At 39.3% G+C, this 20817-nt stretch overlaps 1 protein-coding gene across 3 annotated transcripts in view; it reads left to right on the top strand.

The window, feature by feature from the left end:
* The window catches only part of SPDL1 (spindle apparatus coiled-coil protein 1), a 19593-nt gene extending 183 nt beyond the window's left edge, over positions 1-19410 (top strand). The window contains exons 1-13 of one of the 3 annotated variants that reach the window (XM_027682791.1): positions 1-32; positions 1162-1209; positions 2892-3075; positions 5116-5292; positions 5601-5795; positions 6056-6205; positions 6809-6907; positions 7691-7801; positions 10318-10458; positions 11963-12072; positions 12659-12846; positions 13970-14315; positions 19242-19410. In XM_027682791.1, coding sequence (XP_027538592.1) covers positions 2917-3075; positions 5116-5292; positions 5601-5795; positions 6056-6205; positions 6809-6907; positions 7691-7801; positions 10318-10458; positions 11963-12072; positions 12659-12846; positions 13970-14315; positions 19242-19389 — 1824 coding nt within the window. In that variant the 5' untranslated portion in view covers positions 1-32; positions 1162-1209; positions 2892-2916 and the 3' untranslated portion in view covers positions 19390-19410. Of the gene's footprint in view, positions 33-1161; positions 1210-2891; positions 3076-5115; positions 5293-5600; positions 5796-6055; positions 6206-6808; positions 6908-7690; positions 7802-10317; positions 10459-11962; positions 12073-12658; positions 12847-13969; positions 14641-19241 lie in introns of those variants that run through there. The other 2 variants (XM_027682790.1, XM_027682789.1) reach the window with 2 other exon arrangements.
* Positions 19411-20817: the final 1407 nt, after the last annotated feature.

Genomic DNA, 20817 nt, shown 5'->3' with positions numbered 1-20817 from the left:
TGTGCAGTGTGGTAGGTGAAGGATGGACTTGTGTGAGTAACAGTGGAATTGTCAGGGGAATCAGCTGGGATAAGGGAGAGAAACCACCCTGCTAATTATGTCAGTGCTCAGAAAACTGTGCAGGTGCTCCTGGAAGGATCAGAACACAGGCAGCTGTTCCACGTGGCCCTTGGGAATAGCAGATTAACCAGAACTGTTAGAGAGCGGGAGAAGAAAGTCTGCCTGCCAGAAAAGTGCCTCTTTATCTCCTACCTTATTGTTTTTATTAATGAGTACTTGAATGGTTGAATAATCGAGGTGTGCAGCCTTCAGCCCAGAATCTGTCATAAAATGTGTTAATTAGCCAAAAGTGAGGAACTCTCTTGCAACTCTTAAAAATCACTCTCCATTTATTCTGCCTGTTTTTTGCCTCCTGCCTGCTCACCTTGCTACCTGTTTAAATACTCTTAAAACGTTTTCAGGGCAATTTACTTAGCCTCATGTACAATATTAAATTGCAGGCAATTATTTCCTATACAACAGTACAGCTTTATGAACAAAACTACTTGGAATTAGATTAGCTGCATCTGGAATTGACAGTAGAATGTTGAGAGTGTCTGTGCTCCAAAAGGCACACTTGCTTTCTTCCCTAATAGTAAACAAAGAACGTGTGAATAGGAAAGCTATTTCTCTTTTCCTCCATACTTCAACTATAAAATAAAATAAAAAATAACAAGATTTTTTTGTTTTGTATTATGCAGTAACTTATTTATTAAGAGCTCAAAGGTCTTGTACGTGAAACTGGAGGGGAAATACCAAAGAGACTGAAGAATTAGGATGGAGTGAGACAAAAATCCCTGAGCAACCCTTAAAAATTCAGTGTGTTCCAGAAGCAGGTGACCAGGGTGTAGCCTGTTTACTTGCCCCACAGGCCAATTGCAGACCATCCCTCCTTTGGCAGCATTGTCTGATCTGGCTGGTTCTAAACTGTCTGCCAGCTGCCTAAGTGAGATTTGAATAAGATTTGCATTTATATGGGGTTTTAGGTTGTGATCTGCATGTTCATGAGGCAGCCCCAGGGTCAGGCATGTTCTTACCAGGGACTGCTCTGAAGGGCTGTGCTGTGGTGGCAGTTTAGACTCAGCTGCACTACACAACTGTTGCTTTTATTTTCTTTTAAAGGTGGAGTACTAGAATAAAGTCAAGAAAGACTACAGTGGAATTCTGAAGGTGAGTTAAACATGTTATTCATTTAATTTAGTAAGCTAAGAGCAATCAAATAGCTCTGTTGCCTCTATGCTGCTGTCTGATCAGAAAATAAAGCTATTTTAAAAATTCTATTTCTGTAAGTGAGCAAGGATTCATTAATTCTCTTTAATGGAAATACATGCCAGGAGTGGTTGCCTATGTGCTTGTATTGCAACATCCTACCTTAAACATTTAATTTTTAAATTGTACACGGTCTATCTGTCCTTGCAGGAGCGTAATATTGTTGATTCTTAGTTACAGGTTTGCAAAATTCCTGTCTTTCACAAGCATAAGTGTGTAAAATTAGGATTTCAGGCATTGCAGTGGTTAGATGTGAAAAAGTGAAGTTTCAGAGCATGGCTGGATAAAATCTCTTGGTATATGTTAAACCTGGATAGCAATAAGAAGTGAGAAGAAAATGCAAAAACCAGAATTTAATAGCTTCTATCTCGTGCCTCAGACTATTCCTCCACTATTTTTTTCTTTTAGTGGGAGCTGGGTAACTCCACAAGGAGTTTTCCATGTTGAATAAAAATTAGCCAAAAAAAAGAGCGAAGAATAATAAATGTGCCAATAAGAAATGGCAACAAATAAATTGCTTATGTGAAAACGAAGAGTTAGATCTTCAGTAAAGAATTTAATCCTGAATTTATATAACAACTATGAACCCTGGCTTTGAAAAATCAACTGCAGATTTTTTTTTTGTGTGTTTGTCTGTCATTGGTACCTCCTACTTTCTGAGGAAACTCTTGGCATATGTTGTTCAGAAGCCCAAGTTGCTTAGCATTTTCTCTCTTAATAGGATTTTTTGGCAACATGCTGATTTAGTAGATTTGGGAGCAAGCAGTCACACCAACTTATGGTGTTAATTTGACTTATTTTTATTTTTTTTTAAATATTTGGTTTATTGGATTTACTTTGATTAACTTTTTGCAAAATTCACCTTGTGTCTTTTATACTCTGAAGTGACAAATGGATGAACTTTCTGAAACATGTGCCAAGGAGATGGTTGTTAACAAAGAGGTTGCCTGCAGCAAAATTTTAAAGTAATAAACAGTAATGAAAGGTTCCGTCAAGCACTTAAATAAATGCTGTGTTAAAATTCCAGACATTTTAACAGGGTTTCTATTTTTGCCTCTTCCCTTGAACTGCCTTTATCTGTGTCTATATCCCACCTAATGTTATTAGGAGTAAACTGGCCTGCTAATACAGCTGCCCACGTGAATCTTAAGTGTTATTTGTGTACACAAGGGATCCTATGCTTGGTGGGGCTTGATTTGTGATACAAAGAAAATATTGCCAGCCATGTGCATAAGTGTTTTTATAAGATTATTCCCTGGCCCACTCTTGTCCTTGGCAAGAGAGCTCTGTACCGGATTAATTCTGGTTCTGGGGGGTGAGGAAACCAGGTATGCAGGAGTGCTTTTGCTGCATGCTATTAGTTAAGATGCAATAAAGAGTAAGACATTAACCAAATTCATTAAGAAATAGCTATTATTTTACTGTTCATAGGTCTGTTTGTGAACTGTCTTGTTTTTGGTTGCCTTTTTTTTTTTTTTTGTCTTAATGCAAAAAATATATCCTTTTATCCTGGTGAAGAAAGGAAATCCAGTAACTTACTGTAACTTCCTGCAAGGTATTTTTTAACAATTTTGTCTTTGCAGTGTTGAAGTGACAGAAGGAAGGAAAATGGAAGCAGACACCATTTTAAGTCTTAAACAGCAACTCAAGGAGGCAGAGAATGAGAGAAGAAAGGCAGCAGAATATGGTTTGCATTTGCTGGAGTCCCAAAGTGAAGTCCAAAATCAGCTGGATCAAACACGCCGTGAACTGACTGAGAAAACTGAGGTGATGACTGTTCAAAACTCAGCTTTGTTTTATTTTAACTATTTTCTGCAGGCACAGGTGTTTTAAATGGCTTTTGGAGTCTACATTAATTTGACTAAACCTCTAAGAACTTGTATAGAGGGCTTTTTTTTCTCTGCTTTAAGACATTGAGCATAATTGTATCTAACTGGGACAGGGTTTCATAGCTAATTATGCATCAAGTGTTCTGTACCATGTAGGACTAATTGCCTTTAATGTAAAATGAATGCTAAATGCTAAAGTAAATTTGTTTCAGAGCATGTGTTTTGCCTCTGTTCAGCAATTCATTCATGTGTGCTCTCCCTATAAGCTTTACATCATTTAAAGCTGTGAGAAGAATGCTAGCAGCAAGACTGGAAAATTGATTTCTTCTGTAGTGAAACTTTCACATTTTTCAAATACCCGGGCGTCCTGAACTTATTAGGACATTTCTTTGCAGCTCAGAAAAAAAGTAGTACAGTGCTGAAATACAGAGGTATTATTTAGTTGACCTGTTTTCTTCTTACTAATTGTTCAAGAAAATTACAATCAGGAAAAATCTCTTCCACTTTTCATAGAGACTTTAATTTTCAAGTTTGTTTTCGACCAGCCCATGTTTCATATAGACCATTCCTCTTCCTGGGTGTGCATCCATCTCTTCTCTTGGGGTAGAGATAAATTGTGTGTGATTTTTGGTTTCTCTGTGTTTTTTTCATACCAGCTGGATGGTTGTAGCACTCTGCTGTTCTGAAAGAGCAGAATTGCTTATTTTGGTTAGTTTACCATTGGCAAGCTTTGTGTGAGAGGCAGCTGAAAGCACAAGTGATAAGGAAGGCAGGGCAGGATCATCCTTTCCTGCTGACAACCCTGTGCTGTCAGGCTGCACCCACAGGTTGTAATCCTGTGTCAGAAGCTGGAGCCAAGAGCTTGTGTGAACCAGATCAATTAGTAACTCAGATTCCAAGGGCAGAGGGAAGGAATTGTGCTTTCACTCAGTAGAATAACATCTTGTGTGGGAACTGTGGTTATCCAACAGATTGTTTTGAGTCTCTGGCTCTCCTCTTTGGAATCTGAGAGCCAAAGCAGTTCCTGTGAACACAAGCAAGTTCTTTCAGAACTTTCATTCAGAAACATCTCTGTGCTCTTCTGTGCAAGTGTGTAGGCATAATCTGCTTGAATTTTATCATTCTGGGGTGTAGCCAGAAGTGCACTCCCCAGTCTGTCCTGTGCACTGTCTTTATCTTTGAGTTAAAGCTCTTCTCCTGTTGTGTTTGAGAGCTAAGCCTGTCTTTGATAAGCTGTGTCTGGGCCACAGAGGTCAGTCTGATACCTGACAGCTTTTAGTTTTGATCTGTTCCTTTTTTTAATTCTGGTTTGTGTTTTAAGAGTTAATTTATTTTGAAAAGAAAGAAAATATCTTGCGTCTTTAGACTGGTTTGGCTTTGTTATTACCATTTCTGCTTTCAACACTCTCCTCTTTTTATTTTTTTCCTTCTCCTTAATTGCTGGCTGAATGGAAGAGTAAAATGAAGCTGCCTTTTATAATTAACAAACATGCAATCAGGCAGAGAGGGGAGCTGTTTAAAAAATCATTCTTTAGTCTGAAAGGGTTGATGGGATTTATTCCAAAACAGCAGACAATTTAGCTGTCTTTAAAAACCATTGCACTCAGCTGTTCTGCAGTGGGGGAAACACTTGATGGACTGTAACAACTTTTAACATAATTGGGTTCCATGGGGGTAGAAAGTGCATGTAAACTCTTGCTATATTTCTTTGTGACACTTGCAGAAAAGATGCCCACACGTTTCATGTTGTGTGCAAAGACATAGACGGTTCTATGAAGAAGAGAATATTGCACAATAACAACTCATAATTTTAGAGCAGTTGTTCTTTTTTTTTAAACATGGGTATTCCCTAATTAGAACTTCAACAAAATATTGAATGAGCTACAAATATCTTGGTTCTGAGTCTGTACTTTTTCATAAATGCTTAGGGAACAATGTACTATTACACTTAGATTTATTAGTGTGCTATTTCTTTCAGAAATTTGAACAAGAGAAATACACTCTTCAGAGAGAAATCGAACTCAAGAATCGGATGTTGGAAAGCTTGCATTTTGAGTGTGATTCCCTTAAGCAGCAGCAGAACATGCAACTGGAAACACAGAAGGAACAGCTGGCCAGAGCCTTTGGACAAGAAATCAATGACCTTAAAAACAAGGTTTGACAACTAATATGTAGCTAAAAGGTTGTTAGTAGCATTTTAGATACTATAAATTTAACTTATAATTGCACTCTTAACTAGTAAAATAATAAATAGTTACAACATGTAGGAGTTTGGTTGGTTTTTAACAAACATCTGCACTGTTACTTGTTAATTAGATTACATTTCACATTTAATTATCTTTAAAGGTTTATTCTTAAGTTGTGTTTCTAAGACATTTTCTGTAATTGAAATAGTCAGAAGTATTGTGCTTTTCAAGAATTTACTATAAAATGATACTACTTGCTTGTCAACTGTTTTTTAAGTTGGAGAACCTGAAAGCAGAACTTGATGAAACCCGACTGTCAGAGAAACAACTGAGACACAAAGTGGAGCATCAGAAGGAAATAATTGCTGCCAAATCAGAGGAACTGCACATGATGTCCGAACGTGTCCATGAGACCATGTCCTCAGAAATGCTCAACCTTCAGATAGAGCTCACTGAACTAGAAAGTGTGAAGGTGTGTGAGTAGCACTGAACCATTAGGAATGTAGGCTAATTGAAGATCAAATTATTTCATTATTAGATGTGTTGTGTGGATTGACTTATATTCAGACAATGTGCACAGCAAAAAATGACAGCTAGGCTTTAATACCTTCTATTCTTCCATATAATATTTTGTATTAAAAGTAATTACTACTGACAAATGTCTGGCTCACTTGGGCTTGCTTTTCTTCCAGTTGTTTTAAATACTATTTGTTTCATACTTTTTTTGTTTAGGCCAATGTTGAAGAGAAGCTGAATGAGCTTCAGTACAGCAAAGAACAACTAGAACTCATGAACAGTAACTTACAGAACCAGCTGGAGCGACTGCACGCAGAAAAGGAAGAGAGGGAAAAAGAAGTTGTTTCTTACTGTAATGCACTAGAGGTATTCTCTTAATTTTAAATGAATTTGGTAGATAAACACCAGATAGCACAAGTTGTGGTGCCAGCTTTTTGGTGAAATTGGAGTGTTGAGGAGTTCTGAGGAGGGAGAGGAAAGAGAATTATATTAGCTGGTGGTGTTTGGTGTTGCCTGTTGGTAAATGCTCTCTCTTGGGGTTGTTTTGGGGCAGGCTGTGTAAGGAAAGCTGCACAACACTGTTCTGCCTCTTAGTGACCTTCCCACAGCTCACTGCCACAATTCTAGGGTTTTTTTCAAGTTTCTTGGAAAGTCATGTGTTGGTGGGTAGAGGCTTTGTGACTGACTAACACAGCAAGGCCTGTGATCTCCATACCATTAATCCAGTCAACAAACAGCAAACCCTCAAAGGTTTTTAGTTCTGTTCCTGTCATGAAGAACAGTGGAATATTAAGCCTTTTGGTGAAATGAAATTATCTTGTGTTATGTACTGTATGTACATAAAAGTACTGCAGTACAATACAATCTGTGCTAAAGCATAGGAAATTAGAGTTAAAACTATCTGATTAAATTCATGTATGCAGAGCATCAGATGCTTGAATGATTAATACCCTCTCTGCTTTAATCTAGAAAGCTCGTGAAGCCAATCAGGAGCTTCAGGTTCAGCTGGATCGTGCAGTGCAACAATCTTTGGACCCTACAAGTAAAGGCAATTCTCTCTTTGCTGAGGTACAATTATACCATAGGTGCCTGAGAAGAAAATACTTAAGTTTTGTTTCTTATATTGTATTGAAAATATTAGAGTGTTTGTACCTGATCTGGCCGGCACATATCTCTGTTCCTCAAATATGACTTCAGTGTTGATCTGACATATGGAAAATCATTTTTATGCTCTCCAAAGTTAAGAAGCTACTAAAATTAATGAACTCACTTAAAGTTACCTGGCTATCAAGTCAAAAGTTGTGACTGAGGGCTTATGACTATTCTGTGTGCAGATCTTGACTCTAAGTAGTTTTGTTCAGCTGGTAAAGCTTTCTTTAATGTACAGGATGGTATATGAAATACTAAAAGATGCTGATAAAAACTCTCTTACAAACATGCTGAAAATATCAGGATGTTTGAGCATTTGGGAGGGTTTTTGAATTGGTTTTGCAGTAAGAGTTGAGCTGCTCTTAAATGCATAGGGAGGGATTTTGGTGCACAGTTCATATTCTTTTAAACTGTTCTGATGCCAATGAACAAAACTATTCTGCAGGAACACTGAAGCATATGAAATGTTACTTTATTTTGATATCAAAAGAACAAAAGAAAAACCTGTTGCACTTCAGCAGCTATAGCACTTCTATTACAGGGGGATTATCAATAGCCTGTATTTTCAAGTACTGTTGCTGCAAAAGCAGTATTTGCAGACTGAAGACTCATTGCTAGGCAACATGTCCATGTAAAACTCTTCCCCCAAGTGAGAACAAGTGTTATAACTTCTCAGTAATAACTGTTGACAATATTCTGTAGGTGGAGGACCGTAGGGCAGAAATGGAACGGCAGCTGATCAGTGTGAAAGTAAAATATCAGTCCCTCCAAAAACAGCATGCATTCACTAGAGAACAGTTGCAGAGAATGAAGGTATGACCATTACTGTAATACTCCAGGTGTCCTTGGGCACTGCTCCAGTGCACAGCCTGGGGGATTTGTTACCTTTAAACAGTGGTCTGGGGGGAGGGAAATGGGAATAAAAACAAGTGAGATGATGTTGTGCTGTTTGACTTCTACGGTACATCAGCATTTTTGTTTTGCTCCTGCTTTATCCTAGACCTCCACTTTGCACTGAAGGCACCATGTTTGCTTCCTTTGGCAGTAGTTGTTTGATGGATAAAAGTAAAACACAACTCCTGTCAGTCAGACTACCATTCAGTTTGTCTTGATAATTGTTTTTTCTTGTCTAATTCTTGTACTACATGAATCATATATTTGTGCATTGATTGTCATTGTCAGGAATGAATGTCAAGAGAAGGACAGGCTTTTACTCCCATCACACTGTGGGTTTTGGTTTCTGGGTTTTTTTGCCCTCAGGGTTGCTTTCTTGGTTTTGCTCTTTTTTTCTCTGCTTTTCCCTTTTTTTGGTGCAAGAATAGGTCATAAATTTTGCTATACCTATTTCATTTAGACTACACTGTTATAAGATGGTTATAGCCTGTTGGATAATGTTGAGAACTAGTTGACAGAAGCTGACTTACAAGATAATGGCAGAGCTGCCAACTGTTTTCATGTTGGTCTTCTGATTTTTTTTCCCAATGCTAAAGTGGATCCTTTCATTTTGATCAAATACTTGATCATGAAGTTTGAGGAAAGTGCTTAAAAATCGAGAGTGATGATCATAAGTTGTGCTGAAAGTACAGGTTTGGGTTCCTCAGCTTTTGTGGAGTAGGTTGAAAATAGTTGAAACAACATCCTTAAAGGAGAAGGCAAAAAACCCACAGATACAGCAAAGATCTGAGTGAGCAAAGTCATTGGGTAGGATCAGTTTGTTCAGAAATTTTCTCCTTGTAATACGAGGGTAGGTCAGTCATCCAGGTTCAGTGTATAAGAAACATGCCTAATACTGAAGACTTTCACCAAAAATGGAGGTAAATTGGTATCCCTGTTCTACTGCTTAATGTTTTTATTTGGAATTTCAATTTGTACTCATAACATTTCTTCTGATATCAGCATTGGAAATAAGTAGTTTGTTAGGACAGCTGTTCTGCTTGAGCTGCCATCCTAGATCCCTGTTAGCCTCCTCTCTGCACTGTGCTGCTGTGTGTTAAAGCTCAGGCTGTGCTTATCTCCCCACTCACAACTGATTCCTGCAGTGGAGGTAACTGTGGTTGCAGCTTTAGTTGTCAGAATGTCTCTGTGTGGTACTTGCTGGTGACTCCTGAAGATCTGAGCCCTGAACAGGATGTCCACAGCACTCCTGTGAAAGTTCTACCACAGCCCAGAGTACCCTTCCAGTTTCTTAATGTCCCTGTTCTTTGTTTTTATGTAGATCAACTGCAACTTGTAATTCTGATGGCAAGAGGCCTTTTGAGTCAAAGGGGAAAGATGAGGTGTCTGTGACTGGGAACTGTAAGGATAGTTTTAGTCAGCCAGTGTTGGGGAGGGGTAAAATTTTGCCTCCCTTATGTTCTGTAGAAGCTGTGAGATAATTTAATCTTTCTGGAGCTCCAGTTTGTGTACAGAAGCGTCAATACCCTGTAGCTGATACAGGAGATTGCATAGGGTAAATGCTCTCCTCTCACTTTCTCCCTCAATCTTTAGCCTAATTTTTTCCCTTGATCCTCTGCCTGTGATTTCTCCCAGTGTCCCACAGTGTTACCTTATCCATACTGACTATACTAATAAAAATGCCTCAGTGTTCACCAACACCCTGTGAAGTCTTTAATGTCTTGTTTTTCATATTGTTTCCCCAGTTGTTTAAATGTCTGATGTATCCCTTGTAACTCAATGTGTTAAGACACTTGTAAACATGACATTAATATATTAACACTCTCAGAAAACTTTCCTCTAAGTGCAAAATTGTGATAAACTTCTCCTTTATAATGACAGAGGAGGTTCTTGTGCTTGAAAGGATATGTTCCATTGGAGGAGCAGAAAAAGCTGAAATTCTTGGGTTAATATTGCAGAAGGCAAACATGGTGGTGTTATATCTCAAAAATCTGAAGTGGGGGGAAAAAAGGGTTTGAAATTTACGGGTTTTCCCAAGTGAGAAGTTTTCAAGATTCATTTTAGCTCTGACAAATAAGCCTGGACTGTAGTTGGGTTCTCGCTGACTGGGTGTTTATGGTTTGAATTTGGAATGTTGTGTGTCCTTGACAGTGCGTTTGTAGGTTCTTTAGTCAGTACAGAGGAGGGTGTGACACTCAGGACTGAGCTGTTCAGGAAGTTTTCAGCTCTCCTGAGGACTTTCAGTGTCAGTCTATGGTGAAAATTACTAAGATTGTTATGAGGGCTGAGTTTAAGCATCCAGTGCACTTCTATATTCAGGATTAGAATTACAAGGCTTGAGTACCTGAACAGTTCTGGATAAGAGGCTGAGACTTTCAGTCACTAATCCTAGTACTTGTTGTAAAGATTAATTTTTTTTTCCTCTTTTTTTCCAGCTGCAAATGGCTACACTGCTGCAGATGAAAGGCTCTCAGGCAGAATTTGATCAGCTGGAACGTTTACAGGCCATGTTAGAGCAAAAGAATGGGGAAATAGAAGATCTGCTGATGAAAGTGAGGCAGCTAGAAAAATATAAGGTATGTGGTTTGTAACTAAGTAGAAAATCCTAAATGGAAGCTAAAACATGAGAACAAGAATTATGAAAACTATCTGAAGTCCATGCTCTGGTTTGAAAAGGGATCTCAAAGCTACTCATACCTTTATTTGACCCAAGTTGTGTTTTACAGTTGGGGAACATATACTACTCAAATTCAGAGAAGCAGAAAATTCAACACCTGGGTTGAAGAAACAATTTTTTATGGGTTCCTATGTGTAGCAGCTTCATATCTTAGTTACTTGTAGCATTCAAATCCTATTACTTGGTCAAAGTTCACTGAGCTGTGACATCTGACTTTTCCCTTGGAAGGTGTAGCCATTTCACACTTTTACTGTGTGTACTTAGCCTTTGGCACTTTTTAGTGTCTCAGCTCTATTGAATTTCCTGGATATTTATTTTCTTAATGTGTCTTAACTTTACAGTTGAACCCTGCTCTTCTGTAACAAACCCGAATTGTTTAATCATCCTTGTAAAGCAATTTTTTTCAGTCCTCTTATGCAACTTGGTACTATCTAGCCAGTATTATGACAAGTGAGAACTACATGAGGACCTCTGGGTCACTAGTGTAATGTTACTGATGTTTATGTGTTTACAGAGAGTGACAAACTGTAGCCTCTTTTAATTCTTGCACTTCTGGACTCGTTTGGCCCTTTCTTATCACAGCTTTGGAGTGTAAACTGGGGTGTATTAGCTTGTGCAGTAGGATTATGCTTTCCAGGATAGCCTCCTCTATTCTGTATTTAACCCAAGTGGTGTAAAGCCAAGCTTAACCCATTTTAGCAAGCAATTGAGGAAGCCTGATTGTTTTACCAGTTTTGTCATTTATAAGTTTGATCTCTATTTCTGTCTCTAGGCCATAAATAGTGGTGTCAGGAAACCAAATACTTGATTCCAATAACCAACCCAAAGTACCTGCAGTCAGTGACTGACAGAGGACTGGGAGGTCTGTAGGACACACTATTTAGTCTGATTGCTGCTGCTTCAGAAAAAAAACCACAAAACAAAAACCCCAGTGTCACATGTTGCTGCATTTATGGCATCTTTATTATCAACTAACTGCCTCATCTGAAATATGTAGTTGATTTTGAGATTAATTGTAGATTAGCATGGCTTGTATTCCTTTGGGGTCCAGCTGCTGAAGCCTAGAAATAAATGCTGAAGAAAACCCCATGTGTATTAACTGAATATCCTGTATTTTCAAGTGTAAAGCAAGTTCTGCAGTGCTATTTGAAAGCCTTCTGCAGTTGAGATAACTTGCTTTTTTATTTTTTTTCAGTGAATGAGAGAGAACTGTCAGTTTTAGTGCTATTTGACATTTGTAACAACTCAGTTGCTCTGAGCACCTCCTCATTTATCTTCTGTGTTTAAATCCCTGTATGATGAGTCTTCTCCATAGAAATGCATGGAAAATGTCACTTAAGGACCAAGCTGATGTGCTTCTGAAAGGTCACTGCTTGACAACCTGACATTTCTTTATTTATCAGACTTTATATGAGAATATGGAACAATCCAAACCTGGGAGTAGCTCCAAAGGAGGCGACTCAGAGGATGGGTACTATGCAGATTTACTGAAAATTAAACTTGACAACTCCAAGTAAGTACTTACAGTCTGAGCCTTAGAAGTTGGTTGTAGCAGGGTTATCTTGTAGGTACTTGCTTTTATTCTCCCTTTTTTGTTACTGTTTGTATGCACTGACTGTATATACAGACATGATCCTTGCTGTATTTTCTAATTTTTGTTTTGTTTGGAATTCAGTTTACTGTTTTAAAAGATAGCAGCAGAACCATTGTATCTTGTTGCTTTCTTCCACTCCTAGATACAAGACAGTCGAGAACTTTAATAAATAAAGCTTAATCTCTAAGGCAACTGTATGAGATTCTTAGTCTATAGGCTGTATATATTTATTTCCCTTATCAAAGGAGACAGATAATAACACTTAAAATGCTATATTGGACTATTTAGTTGTGTTCTTTGACTAGTGAATTCCATATTCATTAATTAGCAAGTTCATAGTGTTTGGCCTCTGACTGTTTTTAAGCCCTCAGATCCAAGTGTATAAATACAAGTTTGCCATGAAGTTGCTGAGTACTGAGTTGATTTTACACCTGCTGCTTTACTTAAAAAAAAAAAACAAACAAAGCAAACCAAGTCTGACTTTATAATTTTCTTCCCACCCCAGCAAGGAAACTGAAACATTGAAAAATGAACTCTCCTTGCAAAAAATGAAAGCTCTGTATGAGAGCCAAAGGGTCCTGGAATTTGAAAGGAAACTCTTTACCAGTGAGAGGCAGTTGCAGACTTGTCAGAGCGAGAATATGAGCTTGAGAGTTATGCTGGATGAGCTGAAAATGAAATATGAACCTGAAGGTAAATACAACTTTTCCACTTGGGGAAGAAGTAAATAGCTGATCATCTCCACCTTCACAAATGGGCTGACATCAGACAGGAAGACATTGCTTTAGTTCCAGGCGTAGACTAAACTTTACATGGCTGCCTTGTTGATAATAACCAGGTCCTAAACCTGCTGAACTGAAGTAGAAAAGCCCCACTTTGCTCAAGGACCTCCCTTCAATGTGTCCTAAGAGTGACTTCAGAAGACTAAAGAGTGCAGATGAGTGTTCAGAGGCTTTATGGAGTACAGGTGGACAACCACAGTCAAGTGGGTGGGAACAGATGCTCAGGAGGTGCTTTTCATAACATCTTTGTGTTGATGAGAAGCCTCAGTTTTCTGAATGCAGCTGGCAGGAGCTTTGTAGTAAAGTGCAAAGCATTTAGAGGAGAAACTGTTTAGTAGCTCAAGTTAATATGGCTTAAATTTTGACAACAGAGGCCCTCCTGAAAAACAGCTGATAGCTGAGTGTGTGCAAAACAAGGGAGCTGGAGACTGTGGAGGAAGATGATTCTGTTTAAGCTGACAAAGGGCAGGTTTAGATCAGATGTTGGGAAGAAATTCTTCCCTGGGAGGGTGGTGAGACCCTGGCACAGGTTGCCTAGAGAAGCTGTGGCTGCCCCATCCCTGAAAGTGTTCAAGGCCAGGTTGCACAGGGCTGAGAGCAACCTGGGATAGTAGAAGGTGTCCCTGCCCATGGCAGGGAGTGGAACCAGATGAGCTTTAAGGTCCCTCCCAAACCAAACCACTGGGATTTTATGCATGGGGTAAGTTGGTTTTGTACTTTTCCATACCCAGAGGATTTGACTTCCAAATCCTAGTTGTGAAAGCTTACCTCAGCAGCCTGTAGTTCAGAGCATCTAATTAAAGGTCTTGGTGAAAAGGTAGAGTGGATGATGTCTCTTTTTTCAAGCTGGCTTCTGTTGGGCTTATTAGACTATATGAAGGGACATTCTTTAAGGGATCTAAGTTGTCTATTAAGCATTATTGCATAGTCTTTAGTCATGTGAAATGTTTTTTTAGTTCTATTATGAACATGTTGGTGGACAAATTAACTCCAGCTTTGCTTCTGTACAAAAAGCATATTCCTTTTTTCCTTAGAATTACCTAGAGGCTCTAAAGTTAAAAAGAAGAGGGAGAGGATTCCAGTGGACACTACCTGTGAATACTTGGACAGCAAAAGTACTCCAGTAAGAGAAGGTGCTCTCACTCAGTTGCCAAGTAAGGAAGGAAAAAAGATAACTGCCAAGTACTTGGAGCAAAGTGGTGCTTCTCCACTAAGACAGGCTTTCCCAGCATCCCCATTCCACACAGCTCTGCAAGCAAAGAGGAACACAATGGAACCTGAAAGGGAAAAGAAGAGAGTTAAATTTCAAGAAGACAACCACGAGGCCTTTTCTTCAAACAGCAGAAGTGGAAATAATTCCTTGACTTCAGCTGCCCTCAGGTCAGTGTCAGCTTCTGTCTCTGCCCAAGGCAATCAGCACAGACCTGCATCTCTTTTCTTTCGCTGCATGAACTTTGCTATCCAATTCTTTATCTATTTCCTCAGTGTTGCATGCCGTGTCATTCCTCAGCTCCAGCTGCCTACACTGAACCTCTCAATACCTTTTAGGAGGACTAAAGTGGTGACTAATAAAAAAGACTCTTGAAACTGTAACTAAAATAACCTTGCCATTACTTGAAGACAGGTAGCGTGACAGCTCGCTTGGTTTGCTCCAACCTCAGAGACTTCTTGTTTTCTTGGTCCCTTCAAAACTGCCACACACCTGTCACACAGGTAATAAAGAAAATAGGTGTCATGCTCCAGTTTGATACCTAATTTCAGCCCTCATCAACTTTCAGATTTAGCTAAAAGCCTAAAAATTATTTAAAGTCATTCTTAACCTGAGTGGTGTTAACAAAACTCGCATCGTACAAGATCACAGAGAACTAATCAGCTGCTTGTGTTATCAGACAAATGACTTGCATAATCTGGTTGCATGATAGCTGGAAAGACAACTGCCAAATTAACATCAAATTTTTGCCCTGAACTGAGAATTTAAGTTACTTTTTGCTAGATGGTAAAGTAACTGAGAACAATAATTATCTCCAACTTTTTTATCTTGGTTAAAGGAATGCTGATTTCTATTTTCTACTTTTTCAGTGAATGCTTTTTGTATTCTGTTTGTAATCTTTGTAAACACGTTTGTTTGGGGGGGAGAAAAAAAGCCTGGGCTTGTCTAGATGCTTTGAGCTTACAACTTGCTGATGTTTGCTAGAAGCAATAACTTGGTGAGTCTAAAATGACAGCAGCTCTGAAGATGGAGGAAGGCCTAACACATGGAAACCTGTACAGTGTAGCCAGAGCTAATGGCATTCAGAAGTAATTGAATTGATCCTTTGACTCTTAGATCAATTAGTCAAGGTTGCATGGGTGTGATTAACAGACTTAAAGTAGCCAAAGGTTGCAATCTTCTGAAACAGCCTGGAAAAAATATGGCAGGAGCAGCTGTTGGATCAGCTGTGTCAAAATGTGCAGGGACTGTTAGTGAGGAGGGAAGATCAGGGAGGTCAGATGTGGGTGGTGAAAGGGGAGAGGGAAGATGGGATAACTGAGTGATGGTGGTGTGTTTTGACAGTGTCTCTACACATACAGGAACAGGTAGCATGGAACCTGGTAGGAAACATTTCACTTATTTGCTCATATTCCTTTTGGAAAGGAAGGTACAGTGTCTGCTGACAGGAAGTTGTTGGAAACAGTTTATGTGAACTGAAGGGCTGAACTTACTGGAGAGGGGGTGATTATCTGAATAATCATGGAGAGGGTGTGAGTGGAAATTATTTATGAAGTTGATGTTTGAAAGCAGAGTGCATAGAAAAAGTGGAAGAGGAAGATGAAGCCGTAGCTCAGAGGGAGGTTTCTAGTCTTGCACCTGTTGCTTGTTGGTTCAAATAAGGAAAAAAACATAAATCAATAACTTTTAAAAAATAAAAACCCCCAACAAAATTAAAAAAGTGCCACAAAACTCCATATAAGGTGTTTTCAATGATGGTATGAGCCTGGTAAGGGCAAATCCAGGCAGGAAGCTCTGTTTGTTTCTGATGGTGTCAATGAACTACTAAATCCCCAAGTCATGGTGCTGTTAATATGACATTGAGGGTTTACTTAACCCTGATCTGCTATGGTTTATTATGAAATAGGAAGTCATGATCAAGTCTCAGTATTTGAGAGGTTGGATTTCTAAAGACTAAAGGAATCTCTGGACTGTTCTGAGATGGATATGGCCAAACCCTAGGCACAAAATCTATTGGCAACTTGAGTGTGGACCTGAAAATGGAGACTTTGGGGGGAAAAAATAATGGTGGATGGTAAAAATAATGCTAAATAATTGTCAGTGTTTGAACTTGTGTTAAATAAAATATGATGCTCCAGCTGAAAAGGCTGTCGTGGCCTCTGGGGGTTGGTTTTGTGACTGGAATAGTTTCTGTGCAGTAATTAGTTTAGCTCTGTCATTATTGGTGCATGAAATGTGGCACTGAAAAGAACTGCTGTAACTGGGAAAGGGCTGCAAACCTCATTTCTGGACAGTGGAGTTTGGAAAGCTTTGTCACCTGGGCTCAGGAGGTGGTGAAGTGGTCAGGAGTGATCAGTGTGTACTTGTGTGAGAGACAAACTCCCTTGTTTGAAGACACTTTCTTGCTAAGGTCATTTAGCAAGGTACAGGTACATCAACCTGTCAGCACATGGATCTGCACAACATGTCTGTGTCCTTACAGAATCAAAAGTACACATTGGAGTAACTTATTAGGTGATGGGACTGATCTGGTTGTGGTATGAGAGTGTTGAGACTAAAGATTTAAATATTCAAGTGATTATTATTAATTATCAGTTGCTACTGAAATTCAGGCACTGCAAAGGCTGTGTGCAGTGGTATCTTTTGTTGGGCCATCTGGTCAATAAAAAGATACATTTCTGTATTGAAATGCTTTTCTTCCCTTCTGAAACTGAAATAGCAAATTCCAGCCCTTGCTGCACAACTTAGTTTGCATTTAGATTTGAAGTTGTTTGCTTTAGTTTGATCTAAAGAAGAGCTTGTGTGCCTAAGAGCCTATTTGCTCCCTTAAATTATTTAGTTGGATTACATACACCAAATCTACTTCACATGCCTGCAGCCATTTGGCCCAGCAGGAGATCTGGATACTAATAATCTCTTTGGGGTTTTAGGCAAGTAGAGCTTCACCTGATGAGACAGTTCATCTGCCTTAAATGGGTAGAGCTCCAGTTATAACTCAGTTTTGGAGTCTGCCCAGGCACAGCTTGATAGAATCATGTCATAGCTTGGCCTTTTTAAAGGTGGAAGTGTTTAACTGGTGCCTGTTCTTTCTGATCCATCCATTTCCCTGTGCTGACACTTGGTGATCCATTGTGGTGCTCCAAGGGATGGGCTGAGGGCTGTGGTGGGTCCCACACTCCCACCCAGCTGCTTTCACTCCCTCTCTTCCACAGGCCAAAGGAGAACATTAGATGGAAAAAGCTTATGGGGAGAGATAAAGATGACAGGGATCAAGTGATCCTGGGCAAACCAGACCTGGGGAAGGTTAACTGGCCAATTAAAAGCAGTGGGACAATGAGAGAGAAAGAAAACTTCCTCCCCCCTATGGCCCAGCCCTTCCTCCCAGGCTCAGCTTCATTCTTGGCTTCCATATCCTCCTCACAAGAGGCACAGAGTGAATTTGGTTGCCAGAGTTGTTACATCATCCACTGACAGAATTGCCTAATGCTGTGAAAGGGCAGCATTTTGTATAAATCCTGTGGTGCTGCTTTGGAACGTAACTTAAATGAATTTGGTTTTATTTGGTCTTTTGGTTTGTTTGAGTCCTCTCTGTATTTTTTTTAGGCAATCCTGGTTGGCAATTTTGGCCATTAGAGAGTAGTGGGTTTGGTGCCCTTGGGCAGAGGTTGTTTTAAAGCAGAAGAGTGGAGGGACAAAGGAAGGGAATCTGCCACAGGACCAGATGGATGGAAGCTGCCCATCACTAGTTCCTGCTCTCTGGGAGGCAAAGACTGCACTGCAGGTGAAGTGCAAACCACAGAATCATTACTGGGAATTACATAGGGAGGAAAAAAATGTGTTCTGTCTTGCTGCAACTTTTGACTAATTTAAAATATGGGGCAGCCTGGGGGAAGGTGACCACAAACAGAAGGTTGTCAGCCATGAGAATGACCTGGTGGAGCAAACACTGACCCAGGGCAGGTGCACAGCAAAGCCTATTTCTCATTGGTGTGAGACAGTGCTTTTAGGGAATAATATTGCTTGCAATGCATAATAGCTTGATTTTAGTTTGAATCTGTAGCTAAATTTCCCCAAACTGTTTTGTTACAGCTCTTTTCATAGTCTTCATGTTGAGCTGCAGGTCTGTATTGCAAATAAATCTCCAACAACTGGGTAGCAGCTGTTTTTGTTTGGAAAACCATCATTGAAATCAGCTATCAGGGGCTGTGGTTGCTCTTGAGACCACTAGAAATCCACAAGGTCACTAGAGAATTGCTTTAATGTATGTGGTGATGAGGGAACATAGATTTGTGTTGGTATATAAAGCCATGTTTAATTTGGAACTTCATTTTCCATGATTATTTTCACAACAAAAATTATGTGGAACAGTCAACTGGCTGTGGGTGATTTGGTTGGATAAAATACCAGTATTTATCAATTGTTCTATTGGCATGTTTGCATGTTAATTAAGTTAAAAATGAGATTTAGACATCTGAACACAATGTTTTGATTTCAGAATTACTTATCTCTTTACCAGCATTGAGGCAGTTTGCCCCCATTTACATTCACAACAACATTAAAACATGTCAGTGGGCAAATGATGCAATTTAGAGCCTGAAAATAAATTTTCCTGCAGCAACCTAAGATATTCAGGCATTAAAATAAAGGCAATAGTAGTACAGAACTAGGTGGAAACTAGTATATTGCTCTAAGGGTAGTCTTTTTAGTGGTGTAGAAGAAGGAAGCTTGACTTCAGCATATTTGTATTATGTTGCTGGGACTTGGAATTGTGTTTTGGGGGATTTGATCTCCTTTGGGTGCATGACACAGTCACTGGTGTTTTTGAAGGCTGATCCCAACCAGAAAACACAGTAACCTTTTTTACCCAACATTTCAGCAGATGAGGTGTGTGGGGGAGACTTTAAGTGATGAAATGTGATTAGGACTGATATAAAAATGCTTTGTTTCAGTCTCATTTTCTTAAGCCCTGCTTACTCTGTCTTTGCCTATGGATGGTCTTCTATGCCAGTTGGCTTCTTGACTCTGCCTAAAACTCTTACTTTTGTCCTGTTTTGTATAAACTAAATGTGTATTTAGAATGGTTGCTTTGCCTGTAGGTTAACAGCTGAATCCAGATCTGAATCTACAGAAGAAGATAAGAAAGAAAATAAAATCACGGCGGAGAAGAAAACAAAAAAGACAAAATATACAACATTGTATGTACCTTCCAAGGGAACTCCTGAAACACAGTGTGCTCAGCAATAAAACTTACACTTCTGGAAGGTACCTGGACAATTTGGAGTCCTGCTTCAGCAGGAAATACGGAGTAAACTTGTGACACCTCAATGTACAGGTTCCTGACTTAGGTATTGATCTGCCTTGTGTTCTGAAGAGTATGAGTGTGTTGATGAGGGTGTTAATGAGAGCTGCACTTTGATAACTTCCCAGAGGGCACTGGTGGAGTTCCCTTCTCTGGGACCTCAAGTGTTGCCTTGTCTTGACTCTTGGTGAAGTCTCTAAATGTGCTGTTGTGGAGGAGAAGCACTTGCTGCACTGGTTTTATTGTATGGCAGGACAGGGGCAACCCTGAGCAAGACAGACTGGACAGTGTTGTTGATGGAGAACTTGCCTAAGTCAGGTTCTCCTGAATTTCTTCCAGTTCCTGGATTCAGAATTCTTAATATTTTTGACTCCTAATGTGTACCTTTTCAACTTTCAGGCTGACCTGATGGCAAAGGTGAATTGAATCTTTTTATGTGTTTTGTTGGTCAGTATTCACTTGAAACTCTGACTTCTTGTATTTGTACTAATAATTAAAATAAAGGTTTATTTCTCTTTCTTTATAAAATGTAGTCTGTATTGCATTTGAAAAGAAACATGTATTTACTTTTTAAATGAAAGGCAAGGTCTTTTGTAGAAGTTGTTTAAAAAAAATCAATAAATGCTAAGAAAGTATAATGCAGGTGCTGTGTGTTGTCATGCTTTTAGGACACAATTTTGTAATGTTCTGAAGGTCCTGCAAAATAATTCTGAGGAGAGCTTTTAAGCTTATTCAGTTGATTTTTTTTTTTGAGCATTTATGGAGATTTGAGTAATTTCTTTGAGTCATACTGCAGTTTAAGCTCCCTCTGGGGAATGGATTAGCCACTGTCTAGGTAAAAGGTTCTTAGTTAAGATGAAAGTTCTGTAGGACTTCTCCTTTTAAATCCATCATGGAAAAACAAATCACTGGGGAACAATCTTGCCAACCCATTGGCTTGGTCACAGTTGTACCAGGTCAGAAGTGATGCCCTGGGGTTGTGTGAGCTGTGACTGTGCACATGGGTGGCTTTAACTCCTCACTCACCTCAACCAAAACTGAACTGTAAAACTGAGTCCCAGCAAAGTGATTAAAGAGGTGGGAAAGTCACTTAAATGACCACTTATGGCTTCTCCCTTTCCAGTGTGGAACTAACTCATCATCAGACCATTTCTACACAGGGAGGTTTAGGCACAGCCTGGGGGCTGCTGCTGCTGGTGTTGAACAAAATAATCAGAAATCCATGTGTCATAGAAGCTCATTGTATCACCATTAATCTGAGGAATTTGCTTTGCATCCAAATTCTTCAGTCAGTTATTAAGTCTACATAAGAGAATATCTTCTTGTTATCTCTTAAAATATTCCATGACATTACTGGAAGCAAATGTATATCC

The sequence above is a fragment of the Neopelma chrysocephalum genome, unplaced genomic scaffold (genome assembly GCF_003984885.1).
Source record: "Neopelma chrysocephalum unplaced genomic scaffold, ASM398488v2 Primary Assembly neopelma1_63, whole genome shotgun sequence".
Lineage (NCBI taxonomy): Eukaryota > Metazoa > Chordata > Aves > Passeriformes > Pipridae > Neopelma > Neopelma chrysocephalum.
This window is presented reverse-complemented; position numbering and strand designations above follow the sequence as displayed.